The sequence below is a fragment of the Arachis hypogaea genome, chromosome 6, assembly GCF_003086295.3.
Source record: "Arachis hypogaea cultivar Tifrunner chromosome 6, arahy.Tifrunner.gnm2.J5K5, whole genome shotgun sequence".
In the NCBI taxonomy this organism is placed as follows: domain Eukaryota; kingdom Viridiplantae; phylum Streptophyta; class Magnoliopsida; order Fabales; family Fabaceae; genus Arachis; species Arachis hypogaea.
In genome coordinates this window covers 114,190,176-114,214,132 of record NC_092041.1, presented here as the reverse complement: position 1 = coordinate 114,214,132, position 23,957 = coordinate 114,190,176, and the positions used below count along the sequence as shown (strand labels likewise).

General features: G+C 28.4%; 1 protein-coding gene across 2 annotated transcripts; it reads left to right on the top strand.

The window, feature by feature from the left end:
- Positions 1–13,142: 13,142 nt before the first annotated feature.
- LOC112755910 (linoleate 13S-lipoxygenase 2-1, chloroplastic) lies at positions 13,143–22,058 on the top strand. Of its 2 annotated transcripts, none has more exons than XM_025804244.2 (8): positions 13,143–13,840; positions 14,960–15,246; positions 16,161–16,401; positions 17,410–17,733; positions 18,510–18,595; positions 18,696–18,800; positions 19,422–20,002; positions 21,127–22,058. In XM_025804244.2, exons 1-8 carry the CDS (start codon positions 13,552–13,554, stop codon positions 21,884–21,886), a joined length of 2,673 nt encoding a protein of 890 aa, XP_025660029.1. In that variant the 5' UTR covers positions 13,143–13,551; the 3' UTR covers positions 21,887–22,058. The 2 variants fall into 2 exon arrangements, with proteins under 2 accessions (XP_025660029.1, XP_025660030.1); XM_025804245.3 differs by having other exon boundaries at positions 13,223–13,840; positions 16,161–16,380.
- The last annotated feature ends 1,899 nt before the right edge of the window (positions 22,059–23,957 follow it).

Genomic DNA, 23,957 nt, shown 5'->3' with positions numbered 1-23,957 from the left:
TCAGTCTGCGGATCGGATCATATCCGCAATTATCGGATCGGATGCGGATAAATACCACGGATCTGCGGATATGATCCGATCCATGGACAGCCCTAAGTTTGGATTCCATGGATGAGTAAGTTTTGGAAATTGTTATCATTTGGAGTGAATATGATTCAAAAACTCTATTAGTTGTTGTGCTTTTGTAAACGATGATGTCTTAATTCTTGGATTCTACTTTTAAGATTTTCTTCTTTCTTTTTTTCCTACTTTTAAAAATAAAAATCCACATGCAAGTCACATGTTGCTAACTAGGTTGACAACCAACTGTCTATAATAACGATAGAGAAAGTCTAGGCCAACACTTTTATTAAAATTTGGCCAGTACTTATTCAATAAAAGAAAAGTGAGTAATCTCACACTATTAGATGTAATCTCACACCATTAAAAACACAAATAATGACTAATTAATGACTACAAATCACAAAATCTGTTGGTCCCCCACCACTCCTCATAACAATATGCTATGAGAGATTTAATTATTATATGTAATCTAATTTAATCATGTTACGTATACATAAAAAATCATATATAATATTTATTAAAATATAAAATATATATTAAAAATACAATCATATTAAATATATACTAAAAATTAATTATTCATATAAAATAAATATTAAAATATAAAATATATATTAAAAACGAATTAAATATCAAATGTATTCATATACGCCATATGTATGTCCACATGTATACCTAACATATTTTATTGAAGAGGTTTGCTACACATACAAGTCTTTTTGGTTTATAAATCTTATAAATTGGCACAAGTCTAACAAAAAACACGCATTACACTCCCACATTCAAGAGTAAATAAACGCACGTTATTCAACAATTTCCTATTTTCAAAGTGCGCTACTCACCATGCATTATAAACGACTCTTCTTCTTCCTCCATGAAAACGAGTTTCTTGCCAAATTTAAAGATAATGGAACTTCAGAAATACACTCAAACGATTACAGAAATACACCCAAAGGATTACAAAAATACACCCAAACGGTTACAGGAATTCACCCAAACGATTATAGAAATACACCCAAAGGATTACAGAAATACACCTAAAGAATTACAAAAACTACACCCAAAAGATTTAAGAAATACACCTAAAATTTGTTGAAGTATACCTTATGCATAATTCAAAACTCTTTCTCTTTTTCCTCATCTTCTGCTGCTTCTTCTTCTTCAAAAACGATTTCAGAACTTGATGTCAAAAACAATGGAAATCGAGAATAACGAAGAAAGAAAATAGAGAGAAAAGCACGTAAATGAAAAAAGAGAAAGACAGGGCAAGAAACGAAAGAAGAGGAAGAAAAACGTGCAGCAAGAAGAAGAAGAAGGTGCAGTGAAAACATGTAGTAACGGTTGAAGAAGGAGAAAGAGAATGGAAGAAACGAAAGAAAAGAAGAAGAAGAGGAGGAAGAGGAAGAAGAACTTCTACGCAAGAAGAAGAAGAATGTGCACTTGTAAAGACTTGTATAAAAAAATACTTGTATGTAAAGAATTTCTCTTTATATTGAAAATAAATTAAACAACACATTTATTTATATACGAATACATGATAATTAATTTAGTGGTTAATTTTTAATTTAATTAAATAAATAAAGAGAGGTGTCCTGTAAGAAAATTCAGGAGTGTAAATAAAAATGTAGGTACATACGCTACTTAATAATCTGTCATGAAAAATTATTGTAATTTGCACTAATTATTATATATTTTTTTAATGTTTTTTTTATTATATAAATTATATTTATATAGCTAGTAATAATAAGATTGGAGAAGGGAAAAAATAGAGATTTTATAAATAGAAAAAATAAAGTTCATATAAATGTTAGGATGAATAATTCATAGCTCCGTTTTGTGTATATGATACTACTTTTTTTTTCTTAAAAATTAAGTTATAAATGCTGCTGAAAACAAAGTAATATATACCAAGTTACACAAACGCTAAATCTCATTCACTCATTCTAAACTTCACAAACCCTAATTAAATATCTAATAATTCACTCATTCACAGCCCCCAACACCTTATTCTGATTTATTTCTCAACTATTATTGCCTGTAGCATAGGAATTTGAGTGAAATGATTTCATTTCTTAAAGGTTTAGCATTTTAAGGAATTTGAGTAAATGGGTTTGTGAGACTTTGCATACATTTTACTCTTTTTTTTTATTGTGTCTCTTCTGTTCCCCTCTTGAAATAATTTAAATCAATTTTGTGATAATCAGATACGATTCTAATTTGATTTTTGTATTGATATATGTTTATTGTGTAGGAAATTCACTTAGAAATGGACAATACCATGTATAAATGTGGTGGTACAAGAATAAGAAGAAGAAATCCTGTGGAAGCAATGTAGATGTTTATTGTGTTTTTTTTTTTTTATAAATAATTGTATATTTTTGTGAGTAAAATTGGAGGTCGATCGAGGGATTTTAAATTCCTGAATAAAGGTAGAATTAAATTTTAATAAAATTTTAAATTTATAAGTAGATTTAGGAATGAATCTAATCTCTTATCTTATATTCTATCTTGTGAGCCCTATTTTTTTTAATGTCACAAGGGTAACATTAATTTGTAAACTAGCATACTTTATTTAAACACTATTGCAATAATGTTAAGTTACAAAAGTATATTTTTATAATTGACTAATAAAATAAATATTTTAAAAAATTTAAATCAATAAAAAATATATAAATAATTATATTTTTAACATATTTTTTTATATAAAAATTTTTTTTTGGATTATGTGATTTTTTTTGGCATAAATTTTTTTTATTTGCTATATGCCAATTTCTTTTTAAGATTTAATAAGAATCAACTTCTAGAGTTTTTTTTATAAAAATTTTAATATTAAATTATAAAATTATTTATTTCAAAAATTTAAGTTGTTAATATAAGAAGAGGAGGTATATGATTAGTTATATATAACGCAACGTTGACTAATTTTTTTTTATTTAATATTAACTGGTAACTATAGACTATAGTTATTGGTAAATAAAAAATGATAATTTAGTGTACCAAATATTATATTGTATTAAAAAGTTATCGTATACCGTCAAATATTTTTATTAATTAACTCATATATTATAGTTATCTAATAATGTTTATATTAACGTGTCAAATGATCAGTCTCAGCTCTTGAAAGAGAAATAATTTGTGATATATAAGAATGTGTGTTAGAGCATTTTTAGTGGAATATTTTTAGAGAGTATTATTTTTTATATTTTTAAAAAGTAAATTAATTTAAAATTAAAATTTGTATTAGAGTTAATTGACAAAATAAAATTGATATTATTTTAAAGATACGATATTATTTTGATAAATAATTAATAAAATTGTATTATTTAATTTATATAATTATATTGATAAAATAATTAAAAATAATATAAAATTCTAGCTAATTAAATTAAAATTAAACATAAAAAAATTAAATTTTATTATTAATTTCAAATAATTATTCATAATATATAATCTCACAATTATTTATGTCATCTTATAGAACCTAAAATAAAATTAAAATTAAAACTAGCATTAGAAATATTCTTATTAGCCGATTATATTTATTGATGACTTTCTTTACAACAACATTTGTACAATTCAATGCATAAGATTTTATCCAATCTTGTAGTTTAATTAATATGATGATAAAAATGGATTTTTTTAAACAAATAAAATAAATATTTTAATTATAGAAATAGATAATTTATAGCGTTTTTACCGATTTATATTGTCTTAGTTATCTCGTTTACACTATAAACGAAATAAGATTGTACATATCTCATTTAATGTGTAAACAAAATAAGACACGTTTATTGTTATACGTATTACATTTACAAACGTGTTGTGAAATGTCTTATCTCGTTTACACAGTAAACGAGATAAGGCTTAGACGCGCATATATAAGAAACTCGTTTACAACGCTTCTTTGTCATTTTTCTTGTCTATTACCTTCATTTCTCTCTTTTTTCGAACGGTTCTCCCGATATTTGTGAGATACTTGGATTTTATGGCGCACGCAGATGCACGAGACGACAATATCAATTGCCCAAACACGACTTGGCACATTGCGGGAGCGATAGACTTCAATGTTAGTTTTGATCCTTTTTCTCTTTTAAATAATTGAGCAACATAATTATAATTATGATACTTTTATAGATTCAGTGTTGATATACATGTAGATTAAATTGTCCTGTTATTAGAATTTGTTAGGTTATGTAAAATGTAGAAATTAGTAAATGTTAATTAATTAATTTAATTATAATTATTAGTTTTAATTTATTTATTTAATGTTTATTCTATTTTTGCATGTATTTAAATCAAATTTCGTATTGTCAATTTTAATTGAGTATGTTGTATTGATGTTTGATAACTTATTTAAATATTAGGTTTTTATAGTTAATTATTCTGAAATGTGAAATAATTATTTATCATTAATTTTTATTTTTTTATGTTGAAATAAAATTCTTTAATTTACAATTGAAAAAATAGATTTATTATTGAAATACATTTATCTTTTAATAGAGGTCACGCCTACTACTCCTTAAGCGAGTGAGCCACACTCTTGCACCCTGGACGCCATTGTCCCTTACTTGAGGGAGGCTGACTTTGGCGACATGGTACAACTCAGGGATTTTATCTTTGACAACTCCCTGATTATTGCATTCGTGGATAGTTGGACTCTGGAGACCCCACATTTTTCACCTGCTTTGGGGTGAGTGCACGATCATCCTGCAGGACATTGCGTACCACCTAGGGTTACGCATGCATGGAAAGCTAGTGGGTGGGTGCTTGCGTGGCTTTCAAATGTAGTACCAGCACCCGACCTCGGAGTGGGTAGAGGAGCTCCTAGGTACCAAATCTCCTCATGCTCAACAGCAATGTGTCCAGAAGAAGGAATTGTTTTCCATCAAGATGATATGGCTTCGGGACCAGGTTCGGCATATCCCAGCTACTGCCGATGCAGCTATACCCTCCGACAGTACACGAGGTGTTATATACTGTTGTTAATCGATGGTTACCTGATGACTAACAAGTCAAGCAATCAGGTGCATATCAAATGGCTGTCACTGTTGGCAAACTTCCAGAGGTGTCGTGGTATGTCTTGGGGATCCGATGTGCTTGCATGGACGCATCACTCTTTATGCCATGAAACACATTGAGATGCCACGGACATAGCTAGATGCACTCCACTCCTAGTTTCGTGGATATACCATAGGTTTTCTTAGTGGTGCCCACCCGATAGACAAGTTTGGACGTTTCCTCTGGCCGTGATGTAATTATTTTCAATTCCAATTTATGTAATTCATCCTTTTATTGCATAAAATGAGATAATATAGTTGTTGCATATGTGAATAGGTTGATAGGTATGGCCTAGCATAATAGGGACCAGTACGAATAGAGGGTCCTCCAATGGCATGGTGCATTAGATCGCTTGCAGTTGCATGAGGTACGCGATTTAGTTGTCTCTAAACGGTTAAATATCCTATATAATGAACTGAACTTGACAATTATATTATAATTTACTGATGTAGTTCCTATGGACGTCGTACGACAACCTAGCCCTGCAACCCCTATGCCTGGACTGGTTTAAAGATGAGACAGAGTGAGGGATCAGACATGAATGACTGTTGTTCCCCTCGTCTACTTCAATATTGTGGAGTTTCACCACGTTCATCAAGTGAAACGCCAATTCGGTGGGGAGCAACCAGTGCCTGGAGATCCGATGAATGTTGACAGGTTCTTGACAATCACAGGACAGGAGAAAGACATGTGGTGGCCCAAGCATCATGAGCAGTGCTACAATGGATGGAGGCATAGGTTTGATGAGGGCCACATGATCTCTATTTAGCCCTTCATAGATTATCGGCCTACATAAGAGTACTGAGACTAGTACCAGCATGCTTGTCGTGTTAGACATCTCTCGCGACAGTGTCCTCAAAGCATCCATGTACCACATGTACCCAACCTTAATTGGACTATAAGCATCATTCATCAGATATCACTTTCTCTCGACAGATTTGAAACGAGACATAAAGTTCGCCGCCATGTGCCTCACATAATATGCATGGAACGCACTAGGAGGCAGCCACCCGCTCTCATCGGCTCTTAGTGCGGCCTTGATCGTTTGCGATCTATCAGATATAATCAAAATTCCTTATTGTGGTGTTACATGTCATCTTAGATTGGTAAGGAAGAACGACAAGGACTCCGTAATCTCAGACTCAACAATCGCAAATGCCACAGGAATGATGTTATTGTTACCGTCTTGTGCCACTCAAATTAGCAACATCCCACCATATTTGCCATACAGATGCGTCCTATCAACGAAGACAAAGGGCTTGCAATGCTTGAACGCCTCGACACAGGGAGAAAAAGACCAGAACACCTTATCAAATTGGCTGACATCGTGTATCAGCAAGTGCCCATCATAGTACGGTACCATTCTGAAATCACATATTATTCCGAGACAACAACTTTACAAAGTTTGAAGCAACCTCAAAACCTTGTTATATGACTCCTCTCAATCACCATATATCTGTGCAATTGTCTTTTGCTTCGCCATCCAAACCTTTCTGTGTGAGGATTTGAAGTGATAACTTTGCCCAACTACACCTTGTAGAACATGAATAGTAAATGATGGGCTGGACTGTATCAGAAGCACGATAACTCTACAAATGATATTGTTGTCCAACTATCAATGATCCTAAGACATGGTGGGGGCTAAACAAGTACGCGGTCCACCGAGTTTATACACCTCCATGACAAATTAAAATATAATCGATCGACATTCTAACCAAAATAAGCAAGATAAATAAGATAATACTCTAACCAATATCCGAGATTTTGTCAAGGGACGAGACAAAAACTCCAAGGATATCCATCAGTAAATTTTCTGCAATGCACATACTACTTTAGCCAATCCAACTCCACAAATCGGTACTCAACACTTTTCCGAATGTTGTAATTCTTCACACCTTGCATGACTGCCTCTCTGCTTCTAAATCTGTGACCAATCTAAAACTCCACTCTATCGTTTGTGTTGTAATTGTCCCCACCCATATTGAAAAATGGAGTTACTTCATGCATCGCGTCCAAATCTAATGTGCGATAGTGGCTGGGTAGAGTTGATCTACCTACCGGAGTCTCTGATATGAAGTCCTCATCCTCATCATCATCAGAGGAACCACCCTCGTTGCTATAGGCAACATACTCTTCATAAGACTCCTCACCGTTCATGTCCATGGACACCTCCGAAGTAGCACAACGCAGGGGATGGTGCAAGAGGTGGGTCATCCTGGACAAAACTCTAGCTGCCATAACCACCACCGCCAATATCACTGTCCTCCGCAAAAAGTTCTATCACTTGTTTTGTGATGATTCTCTCGTGGGACATCAAACACGAGCCGCACATGCTCATTGCCATCGAGCCAAAACAGACATAACCAAAATACTCCATTTTCCATCGGTGCTATCATCCGATAACCAATTCTTCCAACCTCTTTTCTCTCATTATCACCGACGTGCGTCAATATCAGACTATTTAACTCAGACAAAGAATATACTCTCCAAGTGCACAGCAAATAGGATTTTCACACTCAAATACAACTCTAGTGTCACTGTTTTCATGTGACAGTTAGGATATACCGTCACAACAAAATAACCACTAACACTAGACATTTCTACTAAAATTATCGAAGAAACGAATGAGAAGAATGATTGAGATGTTTGTGGAGAATATCAATGATTTGTATATCCTATTATAGCTGATTATTTTTGTCGTACTATATTTCGTTTACAGTAAAAACGTTTTAACTCAGCATGCATATATATTGTTTACACCATAAACGATTTGACTGAGTATATCTCGTTTACACTGTAAAAAAGATACGTGGATCCCACGTATCACGTGTGCAAACGTGATAACATGTAACCCATTATATGTCTTATTTCGTGTAAATGAGATGTATTCAAAGTTAAATTATTTATATTATAAATGAGATAAATAAAAAAATAAATTTCGATAATAAAATTACATATTATCTATTTCAGTAAATAAAATATTTATTTTATTTATTTAAAAAAATTCTAATAAAAATGCTTTGAGATAGATAAAGTGTACGTTAGAGCGAAGGGAACGTTTACGGGAAAAACAAAAAACAAAAAGATGTATATAATTTGTGGGGCTTTGTTAGCTAGGCATGTTAATATGTTATATTTTTGTTTTGCTATTATTTCATTATTGATAAAGTATATAACAACTTTACATAATAATAAGTTAATAACTTTTGTGAACAATGTCATGCATGCGTGTGTGCTTCATTCTTATTAAATTCAAACCATCTTCTCTTTCAAATAACACCACTAAACTTTTAATTTGCTTGCTTGCTCCTTTTGATATTTCTCAATCAGTCATATTTCATAATTAAAGCATGTTAAGTCATAGGGCTATGGTTCTTAATTACCGAAATTGATCTCCACATTTAGCCACGTTTCCTCTTGTGAACCAAGGAAAATTTTAATTCAATGTTTCTTTCCTAATATGGAACTAGAAGCCCCTCTAATTTAGTGCTGAACGGGTTTCTTATTAGTATTTCATTTGGTGACTTGGCAACGATGTAATGTGTTGACTTCTTCTTCTATTGTTGGGGTCAGCTCTTCTGCAAAATTATCGAAAAAGAGAAACATTTTTCTTTGTTTGGGTGAATTTTTTTTATAATTTTTTTATTTATTTTATGGTAATTTTTTTAGAGATAATAATAATCGAATTTTAAAATTGTCGGTCATATAAATTTTTATTAAATATTATAAAATTATTTTTTTAAAAGTTTAATTTAATTGAGACATAAATAATTATATTTTTATTAATTTAAAATACTTTTTTCAGAAAAACTTAATAATATTAAATATATTAAATACGTACCCTCTTTTCCTACGTTTTTCAGGTTAATTAGACAGATGACCTACTTCAATATTGTGAAGTTTAAAATGGTAGGCCCGACCTTCTTTAATGAGTTTTAAGACTAGAAGCTAGTTCTAAAAATAGTCTAAAATAATTCACATATATAGTTGATGACATGAAAATATGAAAACCTGAGTTTGTTTCCTACCGTCAATGTGATGAGGATTAAGGGTGTTTGTGATACTTTGGATGGATTTTGAGTAAAAGATTTATTTAATTCGAACACTTATATTATTTGCAGTGCGATTTAGAGGATTTTTTTAAGAAAATCTAATCCAATTTTAAATAGTTTGGATTGGATTAGATTTATTGCGATTTTATAAGTTAAAAGAATTAAATGTATATAATAAGTTTTAATATCAAATTTAAATAACTAATAATGACATAACAAGTTTTAATAATATTTTAAAAAACTAACAATAATATAACAATAAAAATAAAATTATGGATTAGTTAAAATAAATAAATATAATTTTTAACATAACATATTCACTAAATAATAATAATACATGAATATATAAAATATATAACAGATTGATCATATTATAAGTAAAATTATGAATATAATAATAAAATAATAATATTTAACACATTGTACAGTTTAGATTGGATTGGATCGATTTTGACAAGTGAATCTCAAATCTAATCAAATTCATGCGATTTGCCAAAAATAAAATCTAATCAAATCTAAATTAGTATAGTTTTAATCGATTTTCAATTTGAATTAGATTGAATAAGAGATTTAATTTAGTTCGATTTGAATTTGAACATCCTACCAAGGATCACTTTAGTCGATGACAAGTTTTAAATATATTTAAAAATGCCTAAAGCTATTAAAAAACTTGCCATTATGCGGATAATAAAAATAAGAGTTTAGTTGACATATATTTTAAGAACACAAGTTAATATTATTAATTATTTTTTTTAAATGTAAAATTTAACTTTTAATATATTTATTAAAATAAAAATTTAAAAATTTTTATTAATAAACTTTAATATATATCCTAAAGACACATGATACTTGAATTCTAAAAATAAATGGTGCACATACTTATCTAAACTTTACTTCTTTTTTTACAAAAAAAAAAAAAAAATCATTCTAAGCCTAAAAGATGGAATTAGCCTAATAGTAATGGACTCAAAAAATTTTAGTAATGAAAACAAAAATATACTAAAATAAATTTTATTATATTGGACATTGATATTTATACTATTTTCAATTTTTTAGTATCTAATACTTAGTGTTAAATTTTCGTCAAACTTATTTTTATAGTAAATTTTAAATATTTAAAATTTATTTATTTTTTATTTATAAATTAAATATTAATTATTTATCCTTTTTTAGAGCAATTAGACACTATATATAATAAATACCTTATACTATATATAGCTAAAAGAGAAATTATACCTATGTGTGAAAAATATATTCATCTAAAAAAAAAACTTAGTTTACAATAATTTTTCTCTTTATTCAAAATAATTATTTTTAAAATTTGATTTTTGTATATTTTTATTTTAAAATATTTTTATACTTCCATTCAATTATTTATCTTTTACATTTATTATGTGAATGGTTAAAAAAAATAAATATAATTAAATAATTATATAAAAAAATATTATCAATATATTAAAATTAAATTCTATATATTCTTTAACAATTATTACTCTATTACTAATTACAATTTTTAACTATTGATTACCTCCCAATTAATTAAAAATTCCATTGTTATAATATTTATGGTATAGAAAACTGTTTTTAACCAAAATAGTTATTATAAACAAAATATTTAGGAGTTAAAATAAAAAAAAAACATAATTAATAGATATATAATGTTCTTTTTATCTCAACTAATTTTTTAAGAAAAAAATACTAATAATTTTACTTATTTTTAAAAAATTAAGCTTCAATTTGGTAATTAACTAATTAGTTAATTTCAAAAAATACATTATTGCTACTCATTATTTTTTTTATGAGTTGATTTAATTATTTATATATAGTTTTGATATTAAATTAAATTTAACAAGATAAATACTGTTTCATGTTAAGTTTAATAAAACAAAAATTATTTTAACATAAATCTCAAAAAAAATATTATAATTTATTGTGGGAACAACGACAATATATTAATGAAGATAAATATATATAATAAAATATATGTTAAAAAGTTATCAGAATTTATTATTTTTTATTATTATTTTTAATCATCAATCTAATTTTTTTAGTTTAGCAATTTAATAATATAATTTAATAAAAAATAATAAATTTTGATAATTTTATAATATTTTTTTTAAATAATAATAATAATAATAATAATAATAATAATAATAATAATAATAAATAATAATAATAATATTATTATTATTATTATTGTTGTTGTTGTAAGATTTTAGCAGAGAAAAGTACCCCTTGATTTTTAAGTAGGTCCATTATTAAGACTAACTATTACGTATATAAGATGGTTTAAAATATAATTATTTATAATCAAACTTTTATGACAAAAACTTTAGAATTTGATTCTTACTGACTCCCAAAAAAAACATAAGATAGATAACTATATTTAAAAATAAAGGCTTATACAAAATTCAGTTTTTACATTAAAAATATAATTATTTATATTTTTTTTATTAGTTTAATCATTTTGGGATAATTAGTTTTATGACAGAAATAAATACAATTGAGCTCTTATTCTTATTTTATTTGTTATTTTCCTTTTGCCTCTCTATTCATATATATTTTTGGAAACTAGAAAATCATTTATAATTGTTCTTAAATCAATTCAAAATCATTAGGCCTCACCTTCTAATTAGTCATTGCTACCTTGTAACTTCTTGTGTGGAACAAGGAAAAAAAACTTAAGATACATTATATTATACTACACACATAATATAATTAATGTTGTGTAAGTCTATATACAATCTAAGCCCTAAGGTTACGTTTGGGTATGATCTCGCTCTCACTGATATAAGAATACAAAGATATATATATATATATATATATATATGAAAAAATTTTAAGTGTATCGAGAACACCGGTATTCTAATTATTTTAATCATTGATTTCAATTAATATATATTATATATATTTTTTGTGGAAGTTCAGGCGAAGTCGACATCACGTAAAGTTTATACTTGAGAGCTGTTAGATTATTTGATTGATTTGACTAAATTTTCATCCAACGGTTCTCAAGTATCAACGGTTAAAATAACTGAAAATACCGATATTTCTAATACACTTAAAACTCTTCCTATATATTTATATATATGTTAAAATTCAAATGTGAGAAAAGTCTAAATTAACTTGAGTAACTAAACACACTACCCATATCGTATAACACACACAAAATTTGTTATTTGTTATTAGTAATATACACGTAGCATGAAATTAATATGAGCCATCATAGGTTGTTTCTGAGTCCAATAAGCGATATTTAATTTTTGTTTCCATCGTTGGAGGCAATGTAGTAGACAAGTTTAGTTTGAAAGCATTGAAATTTGAATGGCTTTCTTTGGATCGTACAGCAGGTGATGAATTATATCTCATCGCTACACAGTTATTGACCATAAAAATTACAAATTAAACCTAGCCGGCTTCAATGGTCCCCAATTAGAGATTATGACACCGAATATATCCAATGACAATAAGCAAATACTATGAATTAGGTTTATTAGCACTTGTCAAATGTCATGGGCCCCAAAAGTTTCACCATATATAGGGAAAAAAGAAGGGATGAAGTTTGATTTTATCTTAATTTTTAAAAAACAATTTAAAATATAATATTAAAATTTCTATATTTTAAAAATCTAGAATTCGAACTTTGTTAAATTTATAAAAAAAATTAATATAAAACAAATAAAAAATAATATATATATATATATATATATATAATTAAAAAATATAATAATTTATCTATTTCTCTTATCAATTTAAATTTAAAAAAAAATAATTACATAACATATTCTTAATATTTTCAAATATTATCTAATATAATAATTTTATTAATATTTACTTGTATTTTCAAGCCAATATTATTGTGCGTCACAATAATATGGTACGATAATAATATATCAAATCACTTTCAAATTTTATAAAATTATATTCACTTTTTTTCTATTATTATGCATAATAACTAACAGTTATTTTAGACCAAACGTAGAGTTGCCTTATTTGACTATTTAAGATAATTATGTATGTATATGAGATACACAACCTAAATTCTAAAAATATATATTTCTTCAAATATTTTATTAGTATTATTTTTTTATTGTCCACGGTATCCTCTAATTCGACAAATTAAAGACTAATTTATCGCGAATTTGAGTTCCATTTAAAAGTCTGTTACTGGTTAATGAATTGCTACATACACAATGTGAGATTCGAAACTTAGATACTTATTTAACTGGACGAATGAGCTAATCACTCGATAAACCCATATTGATTGATTAGTATTATTAATTAACCAATCACAAAGCGATAAAGATTGCACCTTCGCCCTTATATATGCATACTTGGTACGTACGGCATCAAGAACTAATAACAATTACATACAATAATGCAAGTACATATAAACTCTCATCATCACTTTTCCTTAAGAACTTATTACAAAGGAATTGAAAAAAAAGGTGGTAGCAAAAGGGTGTGGGGTGTGTTTCCTTCAAGAAGCAAAGTTGTTATGGCGAGTAGTGGAAACAACAACACAAAATCTTCTCAAAGGGTGAAAGCCATTGTGACCTTAAAACAAAATGGTGTTGGTCTTCTAAATGGAGTTGTTGATGGGATTGATGAACTACTGGTTGGCAAAACACTTGTTTTGGAGCTTGTGAGCAATCATCTTAATCCAAGTAACTCCAACTTTCTTTAATTTGCTTCTTTCTTTGCATCTATTATATTATTGGATTCATTAAGAATAATTATTATTATTATTGGTTTTCTTTAATTTACACTTGGTAAATGATTTCTTCCATTATTTCTTCCTCTTCTTTCCCCTTAAATAGTTGAGTTGCTTTTATTTTTTATGAGGAAATGAAATGATTATTGCATTGGAATAATAGTATTATAAAGAAAAATGCATAGATTGATTATATCCCATAGCAAAATGTGAACCTGCTTATGCCTTTTTAAAATTTGATGAAATTTGATGCCTTCATTGAAAGAGAAGTCTTAGGTTACCCAAATAAGGATAGAAATCTTTCTTATTGTTTGTACTTGTCATGAAATTATTACTTTTTTTTAATTTAAATTAATAAAAAGAGGTATATGAACTTTAATATATCTTTTTATGTAAGAATTTATTTTTTGGATTTGTATAAATTTCTTTTAGATCACTCCTCCTAAAAATTTAAACTAATAAAAAAAGACACATTAATAATTATATCTCTAACCATACTTTTATTTAAAAATATATATATATATATAACATTTTAAATAAAGAATAAAGCTTCATTGCAACGATAAAACCAAGTAAACAATATTTTTTTATGGTAATATATATATATATATATATATATATATTACCATAAAAATTTAAAGGTTTAATTACTCTGTTGGTTCTTATAGTTTCGTAAAATTTTCAATTAGGTTCCTATACTTTTTTTTTTTTAATTGGGTCCCTGCACCAACTTTTTTTTTTCAATTAAGTCCCTTTTAGTAGTAATTGGCTTAATTTTATAGGACCCAACTAAAAAAAAGAATTGATACAGAGACCTAAATAAAAGGAAAAAAAAGTATAGGAACCCAATTAATAAAAAATTTTGGTGTAAGGACTCAATTAAAAGAAAAAAAAAGTATAGAGACCTAATTAAAAATTTTGTGAAACTATAGGAACCAGCAGAATAATTAAACCAAATTTAAATTATAAAAGTTTTTCCCCATCAAAATAGAAAAAAACTTTTAATTTGCAACTCTCTTGTTTTTACCGTTTTACCCTTCTAATAATTAACCTTTGGTTTCTATGAATGAAGAGGTGAACTCAGAGAAAGGGACCACCATAAAAGGTTATAACGTGCACAAGACAAATGAAAATGAAAATAATGAAGTTCTTTATGAGGCCTCATTTGAAGTTCCACCAGAGTTTGGTGAAGTTGGTGCTGTTCTTGTTGAAAATGAGCAACATGAGGAGTTGTTTCTGAAGAGTATAGTAATTGATGGTTTCCACAATAATAATGGATCTTTAAACTTCACATGTGATTCATGGATTCAACCCAAGAATGATAAGGCTTCTAATAAGAGAGTCTTCTTCTCTAACAAGGTTAGAATAGTAAAATTGCATTTTAAGAATGTTTATTTATCATGTTTGTGATTGAGAACTATACACCTAAAATTTAATTTCCATGTTAATTATTCTAAAATGAAAGCCCCACAACCTTTCTTCTTAAATTAGATGCTTCATGGTAAAAAATAATAGTTTATTCAATAGAATAATAAGAAAAAGAAATCACATTTTAAATTTTATTTAATCATAAATAATAATCTTTTAGATAAAAAAAATTAAACAACATTAATTAATTATTTTTTATCATTAATAAGTTTTATTTTGTATACTAAAAATTTACCAAATTTTTTATACATATAGGTATAAGAGTTTAATTTTGATTATCTGATAATGTAAAACGTTTTACATAGTCGTATAATTGCATCCGTTTTTTTGAATGACTATTCATACAGTCAATGTGAAATGTAGTTATTTTTGTTAATGTAGTATTAAGTAATTAAATGCACATATAAAATTATTTTACATTAACAGTGTATTAAAATTAAATTTATAGTTATAATTAGATTAAAAAAGTGGTTTAATTACTCTGTTGGTCTCTATAGTTTCGTGAAAATTTTAATTAGGTCCCTATACTTTTTTTCCTTTTAATTGAGTCCTTGCACTAATTTTTTTTAATTAGATCCCTACACTTTTTTTCTTTTTATTTAGATCCCTATACTAATTCTTTTTTTTAGTTGGGCCCTTATAAAATTAAGCCAATTACTACTAAGAGAGACTTAATTGAAAAAAAAATTAGTGCAGGGACCCAATTAAAAAAAAATTATAGAGACCTAATTGAAAATTTTACGAAACTATAGGAACCAATAGAGTAATTAAACCAAAAAAAATTGTTGTAGGGTCAATTAATTAATTAATTAATTAACCTATATATATACATGTGGCACACGCAGTCTTATTTACCATCAGAAACACCAAAAGGATTGAGAAAGCTAAGAGAAGAGGAATTGGAGGAACTAAGAGGGAATGGAGAAGGAGAAAGAAAGAGCACAGATAGAATATATGACTATGATGTGTACAATGACCTTGGTGACCCTGACCTCTCCATTCAACTCAAGAGACCTGTTCTTGGTGGTTCTAAACACTATCCTTATCCAAGAAGGTGTCGCACTGGTAGGACCCACTCTAATAAAGGTATCCCATTTTTTTTCATAATATGAATTAAAGTAGATGTATGTATGTCATACAATAAATAATGTACCATGTCACTTTTATATTTGTCCTAGGTTTTTCTCAAATTGGTTAAATTAAAAAATATATATAATTAAATTAATAATGATTTTATTCCTATGAGAAAAAAGTGGTGCTTATTTAGGTACTAATTTTTGTATCATTATTAAATTAAATTAAATTAAAGTATGAATTTATTTGTATTTTTTAATTATTTATCTACATAGTATAATAGCTTTTATAATTTAATAAAGTCTAAAATTTGAATATTGTTGACCCCAAATTAAAAGAGAGAATTTTAGTATAAGGCCAATAAAAAATTAAAAGAAACTTTATGTGAAAATTCGTCAAAATTCAAAAGAAATTCTTGTATGAAAGGTGTATTAAAAATATAACTATTAAGTCTTCTTTTATCAATTAAAATTTTAAAAAATAAATAAATAAAAATATATTTTTTTCCACATAATTTGTATACTTCCTGATTTTTCTTTTTAATTTATTTGTTGGAAGCTTTTCTGCAATTTAAGAAGTTATTGCTTTCTGTTGAGATGAGAGCTAATCTCAAAAGAACTCATCAGCAATTCTTGGGTCCAAAATATATAGTGCTAGTAATTTTTAGAATTATTGAGATCAACTTAATTAAAATAAAAAAAAGTTCTGAATTTAAATACAAAAATAATTTATTTATAAATTAATAACTTTTATATAAGATGTTCACGTAATTAAAATATCCGAGTCAATATGAATAGAATTTAATTTTAATATATTAATAATATTTTATATAATTATTTAATTATATCTATTATTTTTAATGATATAATCAATAAAAAATTAATTATTTTTACTAATATAATATTATGTACTAATAAAATATACATGAAAAACTGTTTTATGTTTAATGTGCATCAATATCAAATTCATATAAAAATATATATGACCTAACTGATTTATTTATATTTTTACTGAAAACAGATCCTTTATCAGAGAAGAAAAGTGGAAGTTTCTATGTTCCTCGAGATGAAGAATTCGGTGAAAGAAAGCAAAAGCAATTCACAGAAAGCATATTAACATCAGGTGTAAGTGCAGTGTTGAAATCGTTGGATGCAATATTCACAAACCTGAATATTGGATTTCCAAGCTTTGAGGACATAGATTCTCTCTACAAAGAAGGCTATGAGTTACCACCTCTTCATGCAACTGCTTTGAATATCATCCAAAAAGCCATTCCAACTTTCTTCAAATCTGCTAATCACACAGACAATCTTTTGAACTTTGATGCCCCACAACCATTTAAAAGTAAGTACAATATGTTAACTATCAATTTGATACTGAAAAATTCAATTCAACCGTTGACAAAAAAAAAAAATTAAAAGATGTTATTGATAAAACAATTTTAAATGATTTAAAAATGTGACATAAATAATTAATAATTATTATATTTTTTGTAAGTGATAAAAATTTTGTATTTAATAAACGACTTATTCATTTGATCTGAATCTTTGTGGCAATATTTGAATAAATATTTAGAAAATGTACAAAAAGATTCAAAACAAAATTTGATTTTCATATTTTTATTTTTATCTTTCAAGAAAATATGATAATTCATAATAAAAAAACTTTTAAAAAAAATGTATTTGACATAAAATTATTAAATTTTAAGAATAAAAAAATTTTATTTTTCTAATAACGATTACAAAAATTTACATCAAAATCTGATCTCTAATTTTTTTTTTAGAATATATATTTAATATCTAATATCTAATTTTTTAATCGTATTTTTAAATATTTCGAATACTTATTTGTCGTTAATATTTTTTGGAATTCTTTTTGTTAGCAATGTAAATTTTCACGTACTATTTTAATAATTTATTCTGTATGATTTTATCTCTATTGTATAGACATAATTACAAAAACAGTAAAATAATAAAATTTTATTTATTAATTTTTATAAAATCCTAAAAATAAAAAATAAAATATAAACAAATGCGAATCAAAGACACTCTAAAATGCATTGATGCATCCTAAACCTTTGAAATTATTGAGATGATTTTGAATAATCCTTTGAATTATAGGGGACAAATTCTTCTGGCTCTCAGATGAGGAATTTGCTAGGGAAACTTTGGCAGGTGTCAATCCATATAGCATCCAATTGATCAAGGTATATTTAATTTGTTTATCCCTTTATTAATTATTTCATGTATATATTATATATATTCATGCAAAAACAATTAATTATCAAATTTTCAATATTTAATTAGGAATGGCCATTGAGGAGTAAACTAGATCCCAAAGTGTATGGTCCACCAGAATCAGCTATTACTAGTGAAGTCATTGAGTCACAAATAAATGGCACAGTTGAACAGGTACCCATCCAAAGTAATTAATAATATTATAATAATTAAGATTAGGTGAAAACTCAGGTGCAGTCAACTTTACGTAAATTTGATAGTTGAGAGTTGTTAAATAATTTAACTGATTTGATTAAATTTTTATTTAACGGCTCTCAATTATCAATTTCACGTGAAGTTTATTGCACTTGAATTTGCACCTTAAAATTAATGGGTAAAACTATTAAGGTTTAATTACTTTGTTGATCCATATAGTTTCATGAAATTTTTAATTAGGTCCCTATACTTTTTTTCTTTTTAATTGGATCCCTGCACAAATTTTTTTTTTCAATTAAGTTCCTCTTAGTAGTAATTGGTTTAATTTTATAGGGACCCAACTAAGAAAAAAGAATTGGTACACAGACCTAAATAAAAGGAAAAAAAAGTGTAGGGACCCAATTAAAAAAAAATTTTGGTGCAATGACTCAATTAAAAGAAAAAAAGTATGAGGACCTAATTGAAAATTTTGTAAAACTATAGGGACTAACAGAATAATTAAACCAACTATTAATTAAATACTAGTATTTATTTAATGTGAAATATTTTATAAATAATTAATATGACTAAAAGCTAATATTATTTAATTAATAAGTATAGGAAATAAGTGAGAAGAAGTTGTTCATGTTGGACTACCATGACTTACTATTACCATATGTAAGCAAAGTAAGAGAGATTGAAGGGACAACACTGTACGGATCAAGGACTATATTCTCACTAACAAGCAAAGGAACATTGAAGCCACTTGCAATTGAGCTCACTAGACCACAAATCAATAACAATGGACAATGGAAGAGAGTGTACACTCCTTCTTCTTCTTCTTCTTCTTCTTCAACTGAACTTTGGCTTTGGAGGCTTGCAAAAGCTCATGTACTTGCCCATGATTCTGGAATTCATGAACTTGTTAGCCATTGGTTAAGAACACATGCTTCAGTGGAACCCTATGTGATAGCAACAAAGAGGCAACTAAGTGCAATGCATCCAATATATAGATTATTGCATCCTCATTTGAGATACACTTTGGAGATTAATGCCCTTGCACGCCAAGTTCTTATTAGTGCAGCTGGCATCATTGAGCTTTCTTTCTCTCCTCAGAGATATTCAATGGAGTTAAGCTCCTCAGCATATGATCAGCTTTGGAGATTTGATTTGCAGGCACTTCCAAATGATCTTATTCACAGGTATATATAATCTATTCTTCTTTCATTTAAATTTATAATGTTTTAAAATTGGTTTAGTGTTGTCCTATCGTCGAATCTGTTAACAGAATTGTCAGCAAAACAAAATTGAAACAATTTTAAAGCATTATGAACTTAAATATAACGAAAATGTTGGAGACAAAAACGATATATAGAAATAAATTTTAGTTTTATCCTTCAATAATATTATTTTTTTACGGAATATAGTTATTCAATTATTTTTTAATCATATCTAAGTAAATTGTACTTAATTACATTATTTTCATTCTAAACAAATTAATCTTTTATAATTTTACTCTTAAAGATTTTATTCATCATGAAATGTTTGAATAACCAGGACATAAACTTAAAAAAAAGTTAAAAAAATGAGCATGATACATATACAACAAAGTATAAATTATACTTTTTATCTCTAATATATCAAAATTATTTAATGTTTAATTTAGTTAAACTTTATTTTTAATTTTATCCTTTAATACTATCAAATTTTTATGGTAGATAATTATTTAATTATTTTTTTAATTTTACTCTTAATCACGTTATTTTTTTTAAGTGAATTTATTTTTTATTAAGAGAAAAATTAAAAAATAAATTAAGTAATTATTTGTCCTATTTAAGTTCATAACGTTTCAAAATTGTCTCAATTTTGTTCTATTGTCAATTCCGTTAATAGATCAACGAACTAACGGCAGGACAATATTGAGACGATTTTGAAACGTTGAGAACTTAAATAAGATTATTTAAATATTAAGAACAACTTTAAAACTTATCACAAATGTTAGAGATAACAACAATACTTTACTTTTTTTTTTATCTATAATAATAGTATGATTTCTGCTAAAAAAATTTGAATATGGATTCAAAATTATTGGTGGATTCAATTAAAATGGATTTTTAAAGTTATTATACGAGTCATATCTTTTCATAAATTGCAAAAAACAATCTTATCTTATATGAAAAATATTTCGCAATTACAAAAAGTAGTATGCATTTTTTTTTTATTTTTTGTGAAAAATAATCTTATCTTAAATTATATGAAGATGTAATTTATTTTATATAAGAAGCACTCATTTATTTGATATAATTTATTTATTTTTTTCCCATAGAGGAATGGCAGTGGAAGATCCTAATGCAGCACATGGTCTAAAGCTAACAATTGAAGATTACCCTTTTGCAAATGATGGTCTCCTCATATGGGATTCTCTCAAAGAATGGATCACAGATTATGTAAACCATTACTATCCAAATCCAAGCACCATTGAATCTGATGAAGAACTCCAATCATGGTGGAATGAGATCATAACAATTGGTCATGGTGACAAGTCTAGTGAACCATGGTGGCCAAATCTCAAGACACAAAAAGACCTAATTCACATTATTACCACTATATCATGGGTTGCTTCAGCACACCATGCTTCAGTCAACTTTGCACAATACATGTATGGTGGATATTTCCCTAATAGGCCTGCAATTGCTAGGATCAAAATGCCTGATGAGGACCCTTCATTGGAAGAGTGGGAAAATTTCATGACCAATCCTGATCAAACCTTACTTGAGTGTTTTCCATCACAAATTCAAGCACTTTTGGTTATGGTCATCTTGAATTTGCTTTCTGATCATTCACCTGATGAAGAGTACATTGGACAATTTATGGAGCCATCATGGGGTGAGGATCCAATTATAAAATCATCATTTGAAAGGTTTAATAAGAGATTGAAGGAGATTGAAGGGATCATTGATTCAAGGAATGGTAACATTCATTTGAACAATAGGCATGGAGCTGGATTAGTGCCTTATGAGCTTTTGAAGCCTTTTTCAGGGCCTGGACTCACTGGAAAGGGTGTTCCATACAGCATTTCCATTTAATAAACTATAATATTCACTACTAATTATTGTTTATTTTTTTTGCAAAACTACTATTTGTAGTCTATTATTGATTGTTTGTTTATATGCAATAATTTGATTGTCGTCTGATGATCAATGTAATTATCTAACTTATATCAAGAATAAAGTTTAATTATTATTAGGGCCGTTAAAATGTGTTAAACTCATCGGCCAGCCCGTTTACTCATTTAAATGGATGGACTTTGCTTCTAAAATTAATCCCGTTTAAATTTTGGGCTAAACGGGCTGAGTCCGATTAACCCGAAAAAAATGACTGGTTAAACGGGCTAGCCCGCGGACTAAACGGGTGGCCCGTTTAAGTTTTTTTTTTACATTTTTTAAAAAAGTAACATTTTTAGTCTATATTTTTCTCGATCCGACCCAAAAATCTGACCTATTAACTAAAAAAAAAATTATTTTTAAAAAGTTTTTGACATAAAAGTTGTTACGGTGGGTAACCGGAGATTAATGGGCTGGATGGCGTTGGTTGGCCCAAACGTATGAAGGAGGTGGCTTTCGAGTGGATCTGTTATTCGGTGTTCCTCCGTCCGACTTGTACGTGTGAAAGAATGGGGGGTGGTACCTGCAAAGACACTCCGATGCCTAAGTTAGCAAGAGTGTGAGCAGGTTAGAGAGTATTGGGACTTCGAGATACTTGAGAGGTGTCAGGGTATTTATAGTGGTGAACTAATAACCACCGCTGAAGTAGTGCCACCTTTTTAGGTGGATAACCGTTCCCATATCTTAGGGAGGTTAAGATATGGCTCTATGAAGTGGTTAGAGAGTTTCTAGGGGCAATTACTCATTCGAATGAGTGTTATCTGCCAGCTAACCCTCGTATCCGACTTCTCTGGAGCAGGTCGTGTTCAGTACCGACTTCTTGGGATGAAGGCTGGTACTGGGGGAGAGCCAACCCTTTGGGTTGGGCTTCTTTGCTTGGATCCTGGGTCATATTTATTGGGCCATGGTATGAACAATGCCCCTACTCGAGCCCAATTTCTTTTTAAGATTTGGGTTCGAGTATTCTACTCGGGATCGTAGCCGATTTGAAAGGGGACCGACGTGATGATTCGAAACCGACGTGACCTTTCGTGACCTTTTGGTTCTGACAGTTACGTCTAATCAAGCGTCGTGTCCGTTAGGGGTGTGTATAGGGATTCAATAGCCTTGGTAACGGTGCATCTTCATTAATGACTGCCCCTATTTTACCATTATGCCCCTAACGTTCTTATAAATACTTTCCCTCTCTTTCATTGTTTCGTTTTTGCGATCTTTCAAATTTCCCTTGCATTCGTTCGTGCTGCATTCTTGTGCTTTCGAAGGCTTTTGCTTCCAATCCTCATTTCCAGATAAAAGTTAGTTCTTTAATATGCTTTTGTAGATAAATTTGATTTGCAGACTTTGGTTTCGCATCCCCCTTCCTTTAGAGACCGTGTTGGTGATTTTTCTTTTCCCCTTGTAGGTTTTGTCACCCCTTTTTTAGAAAAAGAAATGGCTTCTGTAGATGCTCTCTCTCACTGGGTCGATGTCATAGTTTTAGGGGAGGAACCCTCAGTCGATTCTGAGTTTATCACCCATCTTCGTACTCGCCACAGAATTTGTTCTTCTGAGGAGGACGAGCCGAAGTATGAGTTAGTGGTCCCGGGTCCAGAAGACCGGGTTTGCTTTGGGAGGGCTAATGAGGCGGCCTCCCATTTTTTCTTTATGTATGAGTGTATGATCACCCGTTTGGGTGTTTTTCTTCCTTTTTCAGATTTTGAGATGTCTGTTTTACGTCATTGCCGAGTCGCTCCTACCCAGCTTCACCCCAACTCTTGGGGTTTTTTGAAAATTTATCAATTTATCAGCCAGGCTTTGGAGTTCCCGATTTCTTTAAAGATTTTTTTCCATCTTTTTCATATGACAAAACCCTTTAGTGGGCTAAACAATAAACAACAGTGGGTATCGTTCCGAGCCATACAAGGTAGGAGGATTTTTACCCTTTTTGACGAATCCTTCCATGATTTCAAAAACTATTTTTTTAAAGTGCAAGCTGTAGAGGGCCACCACCCCT